This window comes from Canis lupus, chromosome 28 (genome assembly GCF_011100685.1).
Source record: "Canis lupus familiaris isolate Mischka breed German Shepherd chromosome 28, alternate assembly UU_Cfam_GSD_1.0, whole genome shotgun sequence".
Lineage (NCBI taxonomy): Eukaryota > Metazoa > Chordata > Mammalia > Carnivora > Canidae > Canis > Canis lupus.
In genome coordinates, this window is record NC_049249.1 from 168,163 (window position 1) to 181,041 (window position 12,879).

The following is a 12,879-nucleotide window of genomic DNA, read 5'->3' on the forward strand; positions in this document are numbered from 1 at the left end:
GTTACTTGAGGCATTTTCATTTAAGATTTTTCAGTAAGAATAAATCACTAAAATGACCTTTGAGTAGTAAATGTAAAGTTAATTGAAAATTCAATAATATTCTAGATAGATTAGGGGTGAAAAGCCCAGGTAAAAATAAATTACCAAGACTTATATGAGAATAAAACCTACAATGTTTATTTCTGAAAAGCTTTGGCCCAACATGTAAGTCCATCAAGCATATGCAACTTTAAAGATATATATTTAAAGCTGAAAGTTAATAAATGCATATATGCTTTTATTTAAATAGTTTAAAAGTTCATCTAAATAAGCTTTCATATACTCACAAAGGTGTCAGTGAGAGTTTCATATTCATATCCTAGGCTAACATTGATTTATTATTGGTAGGAAACTTAGTATTTCAATTAGTCAAAAGTTTTCAATTTGGAGTTCACTTTCCAAAAATTAAATAAAACAAGTGCAATCAGTATTTCCACATTATCTTATTTAATTTCCCTGAAAAGCTAAAAATTAGCCCAGCTATAAAAATATGAGGCACACACATTAAAGAAGAAACATGTTTACCATCAAAATTGTGGCATTTTTCTTTATAAGAACATTTCAAGACCTAGATAATAAAAATACTTCAGGCAATACATAGTAAGTCTTTTCATTTAAATAACAGCATAGAACCTTCTCAGGAATGTTGCTGTACATTATAACTATTATTTTACAGTAACAGAGAGAAAATAAAATTTTGTATACAAATATTAAGGGCCAATAATCAAAATGAAACTAATGTTTAGCATAGACTATTATTTAAATGAACAACATAAATAGGTAGAATTATCAATTTGATTTAATATAAAATACATTTCTGAGATATATTTCTAAAATGAAAATTATCAAGTTTAATTCCACAAATTCAAATATCCATTCAGCCAAGTGAATAAAATAAGCCTCTTAAAAATTCAAGATTTACATTAATATTAGAAATTTTCTCAATATAATACAGAATATTCTGATCTCCACTGAATTACATTGTACAAAGACATGTAGCAAATGTTTTATAGCTTATAATCAGGTATAACTGATCACTAAAATTCCTTGACCAAAATATCACTGTAATTATATGAGGCAAAGTTCTATAATAATATGGATGTAATAATGGCCACATATTTTCAATAAGAGAATATGGAAGTTTTCATTTTCACAACTATGACTTTGGTTTTCCAAAACCTGCCTCCCAAAGCCAACTTCTAAATGTTACAGCAGAGGTGGGGCAGTAATGGAAAGGAATGACTTCATGGAAATCTGAAAAAAAAAACTATTATAGATCTTAGTTTGAGAAATATATCTGGTGTAAGAGATACACAGAATTATGTAATAATGCTTATATCAAAGTTTATTGGTTAGATAAAGGGCAAAGAGTAAGAAGCAAGTAAAATGTAATATGTGCTTTTAACAAAGCAGACTGAGTAATATGTCAAGTGTTAGGGTGGGATAGGAAAGAACTCAAGCTGGGCAAAAATCTCCTCTTGGACTTTTCTATATAAACATCTATTTTAGTTTTGGAATGTTCATCAGTGAGCTCATGTGATGGAGCAGAGGAACTCTGCCCACCCATGAAATACTTCCCAGACCAACAGGTCCTTGTGCAGCTGCTCTAGCAAGGCAGCTTGTCCTCTGAGGTCCCTGGAACCCCCGCTCCCCGCCCCGCCCCACCCCAAGAGCATGAAACTATAGGAAAATGGAATTCAATGTGTGTAGAAAGTCAATCCATCCTAATTATGGAACTGAGTTATTCAAATACCAGCTAAAAGCAGAGACTCTAGCTAAAAAACATGGAGAAGTATCCATCTTGAAAAGGCCTGTAAGACCTCATGATGTGATCCTGCATTTATTGGCCCTGTATTTCCCCAGATTACGGGCTTTATAAGGTCCTGGAAACTCTCAGCTCCCTTTAGCTGCCTGTCCAAATAACATATTAATGAATATAGTTTAAGTCCTTTATTGGGTTCCATAATCCCTGCAGCCAAATAGGCTGCAGTTGTTTTATGCAACTTTTGTTTCACTGGAAAATGTGGGAGGGTATTTTGATATTATCTAAGTAAGATTAATGGATAAACACTGTTCACCCCAAACCAAATGATGCTGCCTTCAGGAAGTTGTCAGAAAGAAAGTCAAATGATACACCAAGAAAGCACATTGTGTGCATCAGCAAAGCCCTTCAGCACAGCTGGAACATTTATGAGGCAGCTCCAAGCCCAGTGGTGATTTCAAGAGTGAGGCAACAGAAGTCTTTCTTAATCGAAAGTCAGAAGCTTCTGAAGAACTTCAAGCACAACTTTATAACAAAAGAAATACTGCTCCTAAATACATATATATGAAAAACAACGGAATGTTAAGTAGTTGAATACTAATATCCATTTTCAGAAGACATAGCTATAATTTTCAACCATAAAGGAAAGCTCCTAAAAAGAGCAAATGTTTAACCAAGAGCTTATTCATGAAAAAATATATTTTACATGTGTTTATTTAAATTCAATTTGCCAACATATAGTATAACACCCAGTGCTCATCCCATTAAGTGCCATCTTCAGTGCCCATCACCCAGTTACCCCATCCCTCCACCCACCTCCCCTTCCACAACCCCCTGTTGTTTGTTTCCTCGAGTTAGGAGTCTCTCATGGTTTGTCTCCTTCTCTAATTTTTCCCACTCAGTTCCCCTCCTTTCCCTTATAATCCCTTTCACTATTTCATATACTCCCCATATGAGTGAAACCATACGATTGTCCTCCAATTGACTTATTTCACTCAGCATAATACCCTCCAGTTCCATTATGAAAAAAAATTTTTTTTCTAAATATCAGGAAGAAACTGATTATAATATAGTGCTTGGTCAATGAGTTAACTCAAGGCTTAACTGAACAGAGGGGAAACACCCTCAATCTCAACCTCCTTATATTTCCCTGGATAAATTACATTTAAACCTTTTTTTTTTTTTTTTTTTTAGGTGTAGCCTCAGGTCTCTCAGGTGACCCAAGTTCAAATAAAATATCATTTTATTTTAGCAAATATCATTTAACATTGGCCTAAAAAGAGGTCAACCTAAAGATTTAGGAGTTCTTGTTTGTTTTCATTATCCATACTCTCTTGATTCCCCCTCCCAATGATTAATTAATAACTAATCTGTAACATAAATGCTATCTTTTTTATGACATGCCTATGACTTCTATAATTTAGAGGCTATCAGAAACCTATGAATAGGGATCCCTGGGTGGCGCAGCGGTTTAGCGCCTGCCTTTGGCCCAGGGCGCGATCCTGGAGACCCAGGATCGAATCCCACGTCGGGCTCCCGCTGCATGGAGCCTGCTTCTCCCTCTGCCTGTGTCTCTGCCTCTCTCTCTCTCTGTGACTATCATAAGTAAATAAATAAAAAAAAAGAAACCTATGAATAACTTTAGATATATTACTTAAATAACATGGCATTATGGACAAAGCATTTGGGCATCAGGAAACCTGTTTCCCTCCTGACTCCTCTACATGCTATATGAATAATCCCTCAGAACAGGCTTAATTATTCAGAACATGAAGGTAATATTAGAAAAAATTAATGTCTACCCCAAACAGTGAGAATTCAATGACATGCTGTAGGTAAAAGAGATTTACAAATTGTAACATGCTATACATGTTAATCTTTATATTCATTATTCTTTTTATTAGAATTTATGTAGTGAGAGCTTACCTTTGTTTGAATCATGCCATAACGCTGTTCTCTCATTTGGGCCACTATATTCCTGATGTTGAACTGCAACAGGATGACAGTGATTTTGTATTATTCACATAGGTGGAAAACACAAACCCACAGACTGCCAAATGAGTTCTCCATTAATTCTTTCCAGTAAAAGAGATGTCAAGATTTAACCAGAAAGCTCTCATTTTCAGCTATAAGAAAATGTACTATTTTTAACCTCATCTAATGGATAAGGAAGATTTTAGTTTAAAATGGTTCCCAGGAAAAAGCAGGAAGCAATAATTTATGATGAGAAATGCTCTCCAAAAGAAATAACAACAAATTTGCCTGTGTCTACTTTTCTGTTCTCCAAAGGGAAAACCTAAAGCAGCACTATAATTCTGGAAAAGGGGCAGCCTGGGTGGCTCAGTGGTTTAGCACCACCTTTGGCCCAGGGCATGATCCTGGAGACCCAGGATCGAGTCCCAAGTCAGGCTCCCTGCATGGAGTCTGCTTCTTCCTCTGCCTGTGTCTCTGCCTCTCTCTGCCTCTCTCTCTCTCTCTCTCTCTCTCTTTCTCTCCCCTCTCTTTCTCTGTGTGTGTCTCTTATGAATAAATAGATTTTTAAAAATCTTTAAAAAAAATCTCGAAAAGTCTGAAGCATAGAATACTTTTTTTCTGGCCACAATAGTAATACAGCTATTTCTCATTTGAAGAGCCCTCTCAACTCGAGAGAGACTCCGAGCACTGTTACCCTAATACCAGACTCTGCAGCTGTGCATGGAGACCAGCTTACCCAGTGAGGTTGCTAAACTGGTGCAGGTGTGCACCAGTTACTATTCCACAGTAATATGAGTCCAGAAACTGGTAGTAAGTGTTTAGAAACTCTCTGGTAATGTGACAGTGGTGCAGCATCAAGGAGCATCACCAGTGGAACAGGATAATAGACCAGCTCAGGTGTTGCTGAACTTGCCTGGAGAGTCACAAGTGGTGCAAGCTGAGGACCAGTCATGTTCAGCAAGACCACATCTCTCTTTCCCTGTGCCCCTACCCCTACCTTGCACTTGTGCACTCTTTCTCTCTAAAAAAAGAAAAGAAATCATAAAAATATTTTCTAGAATGAGTACATACCATTTTATATTCCCATAAGCAACAAATGATTAATTCAGTTTCTTCATCTCTTACTCAGTGTTTGGTGGTATCATTATTTTTTATATTAGTCTTTCTGACAGATGTCTAGTGATATTTCATCATAGTTTTACATAGTTTTAATTTCATTTTCCCAAAAGCTAATGAAGCTGAACATCTTTTCATATGGCAATTTGTCATCTTTTAATCCTCTTTGATGAAATGTCTGTTCGTATCTTTTACCCATTTTCTTCTTCTTTTTTTTTTAAGGTGATAGCTGGTCTGGAGTAGAGAGAAGCAAAGGCCTTTAACAATACTTTTTGGGTACCACTGTAGGCAGAATTTTCCTGGGCTGCCTTGGGTCACTCTACATGTGGCAAATGAGGAAAATGCATCCTTGCTAATACTCATTTATGGCATGTATGTTCCCACCCATCCCTCTGGTGACTACAGATGAGGGGGAATAGGATGTTGCAGCTTCCATATAAGGCATTTGGGAGGAAAATACTGCAGGTGATTTTTTTTTCTTTTACCCATTTTCTAACTGGGCTGCCTTTTTGTTTTTTGTTCTTTACTACAGAGTTTTGAGGATGCTTTCTATTTCTAAATGTAAGACCTTTGTTGGATATGTGATTTTGCAGTTTCTCCAAATCTGCAGTTTGTCTTTTCATTCTCTTCAAAGGTCTTTCACAAAATGAATTATTTTAATTTGCTTTCCCCCTAATATTAGTGATGGCAAGAATGTTTGCTTTCACCACCTGTATTTAAACTAATACTTAAAGTTCTAGGTAGCTTAATAAGGCCAGAAAAAGAAATAAGAGGCATACATGTTGGAAAGGAAGAGATAAATCTGTCCCTATTTGTAACTAGATTATCTACATAGAAAATAGCAAGGAATCTAGAAACAGAACAAAATAGAAACACCCTCCCCCCAAAAAATCCTCTTAGAACTAGTGAGTTCAATAAAATCACAGCATACAAGATTAACACATTTCTATATATAGTTTATATATATTATATATAAATATATAATATAATATATTATATAATATAATAATAATTATATAATAATATAATATATATTTCTATATATATTTCTATATATACTATATATATATATATATAGTAATATTTCTATATACTAACAATGAATATGTGGAAGCTGATAGTAAAAACACAATACCATTTACAATTGCTCCAAGAAAATGAAATATGATAAATATAACAAAACACATATAGAATCTATATGCTAAAAATGACAAAATGCTGATGAAAGAAATCAAAGAAGATGTAAATAAATTGAGAGACATACCATGTCCATGGATTGGAAGATTCAACATAGCAAAATGTCAATTCTCCCCAAACTGATCTAAAGATTTGAAGCAATTCCTATCAAAATCCCTGTAAGCTTTTTTGTAGCTGTAGACAAGCTAATTCTAAAATTTTTATGGGAAAACACAGAAACTATAAGAGTTAAAACAATTTTGAAAAACAAGAATAAAGGAATTACTCTACCTGATGTTAAGACTGTATACAGGAATCTATGGAGTGGTATTGGCAGGATACCAAGATCAATGGAACAAAATACAGAACCAGAAAATGGCCCATACAAACATACCCAGTGATTTTTGACAAAGTGCAAAAGCAATTTGGTGGAGGAAGAACAGCTTTTTCAACAAATGGTGCTAGAAAATTAGACATCTGTAGGCAAAAAATAAAGTAAACCTTGACTTAAACTTCACATCTTATACAAAAATTAACTCAAAATGGATTATGGACTTGAATGTAAAACATAAAACACAGAAAAAAATACAGTTAAAACACCATTTTTTCTCCCACACTGTGCTCACAGCCCACTGGTGGAGAGGCTGGGCAATGGTTCAGGGCTGCATGCTCCACTGGCCTGGATAAACTGGGAGAGGCCACAGAAAGTATCATTTCCTAATGATATGGCAGCTTGACAAATTCAGGGACTGGCTAATGATACTAGCTTATGAAGCAAATAAAAGTATCGAAGTATTTACCACTGCAACTTAATGAATACAGAGATATTGCCAACATTGATTCTTTCTGTATATGTGTTATTTGAACATGATTACTGACTAACTAGCTCCTAACTGTGTAGAAATGCAAAGTATTACATTATTAACAAATGTGATTTGGAGCTTGTGTTTTGTGTAGGGATTATGTTCTGGTAGCAGAGCTGCAGTGACAAGAAAGCAGTCTGAGGTATTACACAGATCAAGGAATTTTTGCCAGAAGATAAATCATATGGCTTCATCAAGAGAATCTTGCTACAAAAAAAACAAAAACTAACAAAACACAAAACCTGCCAGGTAAATTTGGTAGTGTGCATAGTGGCGTAGTAAGAATTTTTAATTATATAAAGGCTAATGTGCTAAATTTTGGAATATTCACTTCATTATATGGTAATATGGTAACTGATAATGAACAACTCTTCATGCATGCTAGACTATTAGAGGGGAAAAGTTGATCGAGAATGTTTCAAATACAGAGCAATCTCAGTGTTTCTGCAAGATAATAGCCAGTTTGTTTCCAATATTTTAAGAATTTTTAAGTGGACATGATTAAAAATGAAAATGGCAGATGTGGGCAGCCTGGGTGGCTCAGCGGTTTAGCGCCGCCTTCAGCCCAGGGCCTGATCCTGGAGACCTGGGATCGAGTCCCACATCGGGCTCCCTGCATGGAGCCTGCTTCTCCCTCTGCCTCTCTCTCTCTCTCTCTCTCTCTCTGTCTATGAATAAATAAATAAAATCTTAAAAAAAAAGAAAATGGCAGATGTGGTTTATGTATACAATGAAATATTACTCAGCCATTAGAAATGACAAATACCCACCATTTGCTTCAACGTGGATGGAACTGGAGGGTATTATGCTGAGTGAAGTAAGTCAACTGGAGAAGGACAAACATTATATGGTCTCATTCATTTGGGGAATATAAATAATAGTGAAAGGGAATAGAAGGGAAGGGAGAAGAAATGGGTAGGAAATACCAGAAAGGGAGGCAGAACATGAAGACTCCTAACTCTGGGAAACGAACTAGGGGTGGTGGAAGGGGAGGAGGGTGGGGGGTGGGGTGAATGGTGATGGGCACTGAGGGGGGCACTTGATGGGATGAGCACTGGGTGTTATTCTGTATGTTGGCAAATTGAACACCAATAAAAAATAAATTTATTATTTAAAAAATAAAAATAAATAAAATAACATGTAGAAAAAGAAAAAATGAAAATGGCTATAAAAATAACAATTAGACAAGAAATAAATGGTTATATATTTTTAGCTTTTCATATCCTTTAGAGTTGTAATATTGCAATGCTGCAGGTCACAACTGTCTGCCTAACATAGCTGGTATGCAGTTTGCTGCAATATACACCTCCTCATGTGAGTTCCACAACACACAAACTGGTCTACACCCTATTTGCTAAGACCAATCCACTGGTCATGCTCTTGGATATCATAGCAATACAGCAAGCTGCTTTGGAAGTTTCTAAATGCTTACTCTCAAATTCTAGGAACTTATCTTACTGTAGAAAACAAACATCCACAGATTGGTGCTGGTCCAAGACTACACTCTTGAGTAGCTCTGGTGGACAAAATTTCTGAAATGAATAGAAAGGGGCATCAGTAAGGACATTTAACAGTTCAAATGTCTATGGAAAGCCAGTTAGGAAAACAATGGATATATATTCTATTTTTTAATTACTCTGTCAAATCTAAGCATCCTTAATTACCACATGCATCATTTTCTGCACCACTAAGAAAAGCATTGTCAGTTAAACTGACAGATGACTTATTATAAAACACATTATAAAACTACAAGGCAATGTTTCTAGCAGCAATGTCCACGATAGCCAGACTGTGGAAGGAGCCTTGGTGTCCATCGAAAGATGAATGGATAAAGAAGATGTGGTTTCGTTTCCCAGAGTAACGAACTAGGGGTGGTAGAAGGGGAGGAGGGCGGGTGGTCGGAGTGAATGGGTGACAGGCACTGGGGGTTATTCTGTATGTTAGTAAATTGAACACCAATAAAAAATAAATTAAAAAAAATAAAAATCTTAAAAAAAAAAAGAAGATGTGGTTTATGTATACAATGGAATATTCCTCAGCCATTAGAAACGACAAATACCCACCATTTGCTTCAATGTGGATGGAACTGGAGGGTATTATGCTGAGTGAAATAAGTCAATCGGACAAAGACAAACATTATATGGTCTCACTCATTTGGGGAATATAAAAAATAGTGAACGGGAATAAAGGGGAAAGGAGAGAAAATGAGTGGGAAATATCAGTGAGGGTGACAGAACATGAGAGACTCCAAACTCTGGGAAATGAACAGGGGTGGTGGAAGGGGAGGCGGGTGGGGGTTTGGGGTGATGGGCACTGAGGGGGGCACTTGGCAGGATAAGCACTGGGTGTTATGCTATATGTTGGCAAATTGAACTCCAATAAAAAATATATACAAAAAACAACAAAAAAAATAAAACAACAAGGTATAATGAAAAAGAAAACAGTGTTCCTTAGGATCGTGAAATATAATATTTAGAGTTTTTACAAGAAAATAAGGAGAAACATAAACCAATTATTTAAGAAATTATGTTGGGGAATATATAAAAGAAAATTATACTAACACATTTTCTGCTAAAAGGATCAAACAATGTTATATATGGGAATGGATAGTATCAGACTTATACTACTTAAATTTTCAGCACACTGGTCTTTTTGTGGGGGTAGGGGGGCTCTCTAGTTTACATTCATTCTCTGAGTTTGCTTTGGAAAACCATTCCTCTCTCACTCTCAGCCTTATGCCTGGGGAGTAGTCCTGACTGGCTTAAATAGACCAGCGTCTCCCACAGTGATTAGTTCAGGGGAAGGGGCTGCAACTCAGAAGCAGTGAAATGCTGGGAGGTATTGAATGCTCAAGCTTCTGACAAAAAGAAATTCCCTCTGTCCTCCAAGGAGTTACTGGGAGAGGCCCTCTTCCCACCTGCCCACATAATATGGCCTGAGGATGGTAAGTTCTAGAACCATTCTGCTGCCATAGGAGAGCCCCTGCCACTGTTAGGGTTTAATTATGGAAGACCCGAGAGAGCAGACATTTAACTGCTGTGACAATAAAGTAACTACGGATTTTGCCTGGCAGGGCAAATGCCTGGTAGCCCATTTTCTCAGGCACCTGCTAATAAACAGATTTCTTCCCCTTTGCACTTCCACAGCACAGGAAAAACAGTTCAGTGAGTCAGCTGTTCTGGCCACAAATCTCAGCTTACATTCCCTAAGCAGTTTAATAAACAGTAAAGGTAATAGTATAATCAATATCTAATGCTTGGGTCTATCTCTCCAAAATTGGGTCCAAATTTAGGAGGAAAGCAAAGAATTGTTAATGATGGATGCAAACTGTCATAACAATGTTATTATACTTATTTTACAAATGAGAAAATTGGGTTTCAAAGATGGTGAGCAGTGTGCACAAAGTCACCAAAATTATGAGGCAAAACTGGCAGGCAAAGCTAGGGACCTCTCATTAAAACTCTAAGGCCTACATTTTTTTTGACAAGCTCATGTGCATGCATTTGTATTCATTAAAAACAGGCACACTTCATCAACATTCTTTAACAAGACTTAAAAATATATCTCTGTGGGTAGAAGGAAGGAAAGGGAAATGAACTCCCATTCACTGTGCCTCTACAGTGTTCCCAACACTGTTCCATGCCATTCATTTGCATTCTGTAATCATAACAGCCACCTCCAGGAACCTGCAGCACTGAATTTAGAAACAGGTCCCCAAAGTTCACAGGCTTTCTCTTTACTGAGTTCTCCTGAAGGTCAAGTCATGGTCTCCAGGTATTAGAAGGCTGTTACAAGTAGAGTGTTTAACAGCATCGGTTATCTGTTTAATTCACACACTTACGGGAAAGTTCTTCTCAATGGCACAGAACACAACATCCACACATAGGAACACTCCCGTCCGGCCCACGCCAGCACTGCAGTGAACAAGGATGGGTCCTGTAAGGTGGCTCTTGCGCACGAAACGCACGTACTTTATGAAGCCATCTACAGAGGCAGGAGTGCCATGGTCTGGCCAGTTGGTGAACTGCACATGTTTTACAAAGTGACTAGTTCCTGTCTGTTGAGAGAGAAGGGGAGGGAGAGAAGGGGAGAGAGAAAGAGAGAGAGGGAGGGAAGAGGAGGGAGGGGGAAGATATTTATCAATTTCTTATATTAAAGATCTCAATTCAATTTCTAATATACTACTCATATACATATATAAAAATAATAATAATAATAATAATAATAATAATAATAATAATGGTTCTATGGTCATACAACAATGAAAATTACAATAGTAACAGGTAGCATGAATTAAGTGCTCACGGTGTGCCAGTTACCGTGTAGAGACATTACATGCATTCTTTCATTTAATCCTCACATCAACTCTGGGAAGTAGGTATTGTTTTATTCCCATTTTACAGATGATTAAGGATTACACGATGAGTAAGGATTAGGGTGATTGGGAGATGTATGCCAGGTCAGAAGGCTCACATGTTTAGAGCTGGGACCATAATGTGGGCCTCCTAAAGGCAAATCTACCATTTTTTTTTGGACCACGGTACTGCAGAAAAACCAAGAGCCCAAAAACTCAGAGTGAAAGATGGCGTAACATGTCAAGAAAAACATTCTCCTAGCTTAAATATTATTATATAAAATTTAATTAGAATAAGTCGGTACTGCCAAGTTGCTTGACCAGCGGGACCGCAACCTCTTCTGGTGATGAGGACAGGGTAGGTAGGTGATGACCAAGTGAGTGAACTGTGACCCTACTCTCGTGCTAAGCCCCCTGAGAGTACAGTCATGAGACTCTCCTCAGTGTTGACAGATAAAGCACTTTGAGTTTACCCATCACACCTTCCAAAGGGACCATGCTTTCCCAATGTGGAGTGCTCATTTTACTTCACTGGGGAGCCTTGTTGGAAAACTCAGGCCGGGTTTCTGACTCCTACCCTGCTTCTCCCTAATGCACCCCTTTTTCCTGAGTTCCAAACAGAAATGAAGTTATCCTAAGTCCCAAATAGAAAACTCAAGTTTGAATCATTGGTACATGAAATTGAGTAATACAAACAATCCTTGCAATTGCAAACCTTGTGAAGGCCCCAGGTTGAGGGCAGCTGTAACCCTACCAAATATTTCAGGGGTTAAATCTCTCCTGCCACTGGTAACCACTAAGAATCTGCACAAATGTGGACCTCACCACTTTTCTGACCTAATACCATTTGGACAGAAATGCTGATGCAGATTCTTCAAACGTGAAGCTTGTGGGCCTCAGCCCAAAGGCCACCAACCCCTTGCCAAGGCTCCACAGCAAACAGATCCTTTGAGTCCTTGCAAACAGATCATTCCTCTGTGCCTCACACTTGCCTATTCTCTCCAAGCAGGCTGTCTTTCTTCTGCCATAACATGTGCCTCATGTGTCAGCTGGAACTTCCTTTCCCACTAGACCCTAAGTACTCTAAGACTTGAGACTGTGTCTGTGTTTTGTCTCCAGCACCCTGCACAATACCTGGTTAATATAGGAGGGAATCAACAAGTTTTAGGGGAGTGAGGGCTGAGGCGAGTCTCCAGATGCACGGCCAAGTGCAATGCCTAGCACACAGCCAGCAAGCCATCAGTGTCAGCCATCGTTCTTGGCCTCCCTGGTCACCATCTATGTGCCAATCCTCATCCTTTTCAATTCCATCTTTACCTCCCACCCTATTCCTTTATCTCATCAACTTCTCCCTTTGCACTCAGGTGCCACATCCCCCAGTGAACTCTTCGAAACTCTCATTATTTCCCTAAAGACTTCTTCCACTTCCTTCCTTGCCTCCCAATAGCACCTCACTCTTTAGAGCCTCCTTACGGAGGCCATCTATTCTCCCATTCTCCAGGTCTCACGGAGCAGAGAGATTAGGTTGCACACTCCTTGCTGCCCACTCCTTTTCCCAATCCATCATTTCTTCTGTGTAAAAACTCCCTCTTCCT

The 12,879-nt window shown here is 37.8% G+C and overlaps 1 protein-coding gene across 24 annotated transcripts in view; it reads right to left on the bottom strand.

Moving 5' to 3' along the window:
• Window positions 1–1,974: 1,974 nt before the first annotated feature.
• The window catches only part of PTPN20 (protein tyrosine phosphatase non-receptor type 20), a 114,916-nt gene continuing 104,011 nt past the window's right edge, over window positions 1,975–12,879 (bottom strand). For 15 of the 24 annotated variants that reach the window (XM_038578005.1, XM_038578000.1, XM_038577997.1 and 12 more), the window contains 3 exons: window positions 10,772–10,987; window positions 3,728–3,790; window positions 1,975–2,351 (listed from right to left, as the gene is read on the bottom strand). In XM_038578005.1, coding sequence (XP_038433933.1) covers window positions 2,286–2,351; window positions 3,728–3,790; window positions 10,772–10,987 — 345 coding nt within the window. In that variant the 3' untranslated portion in view covers window positions 1,975–2,285. Of the gene's footprint in view, window positions 2,352–3,727; window positions 3,791–4,902; window positions 5,126–6,358; window positions 6,545–8,362; window positions 8,463–10,771; window positions 10,988–12,879 lie in introns of those variants that run through there. The other 9 variants (XR_005380338.1, XM_038577996.1, XR_005380343.1 and 6 more) reach the window with 9 other exon arrangements.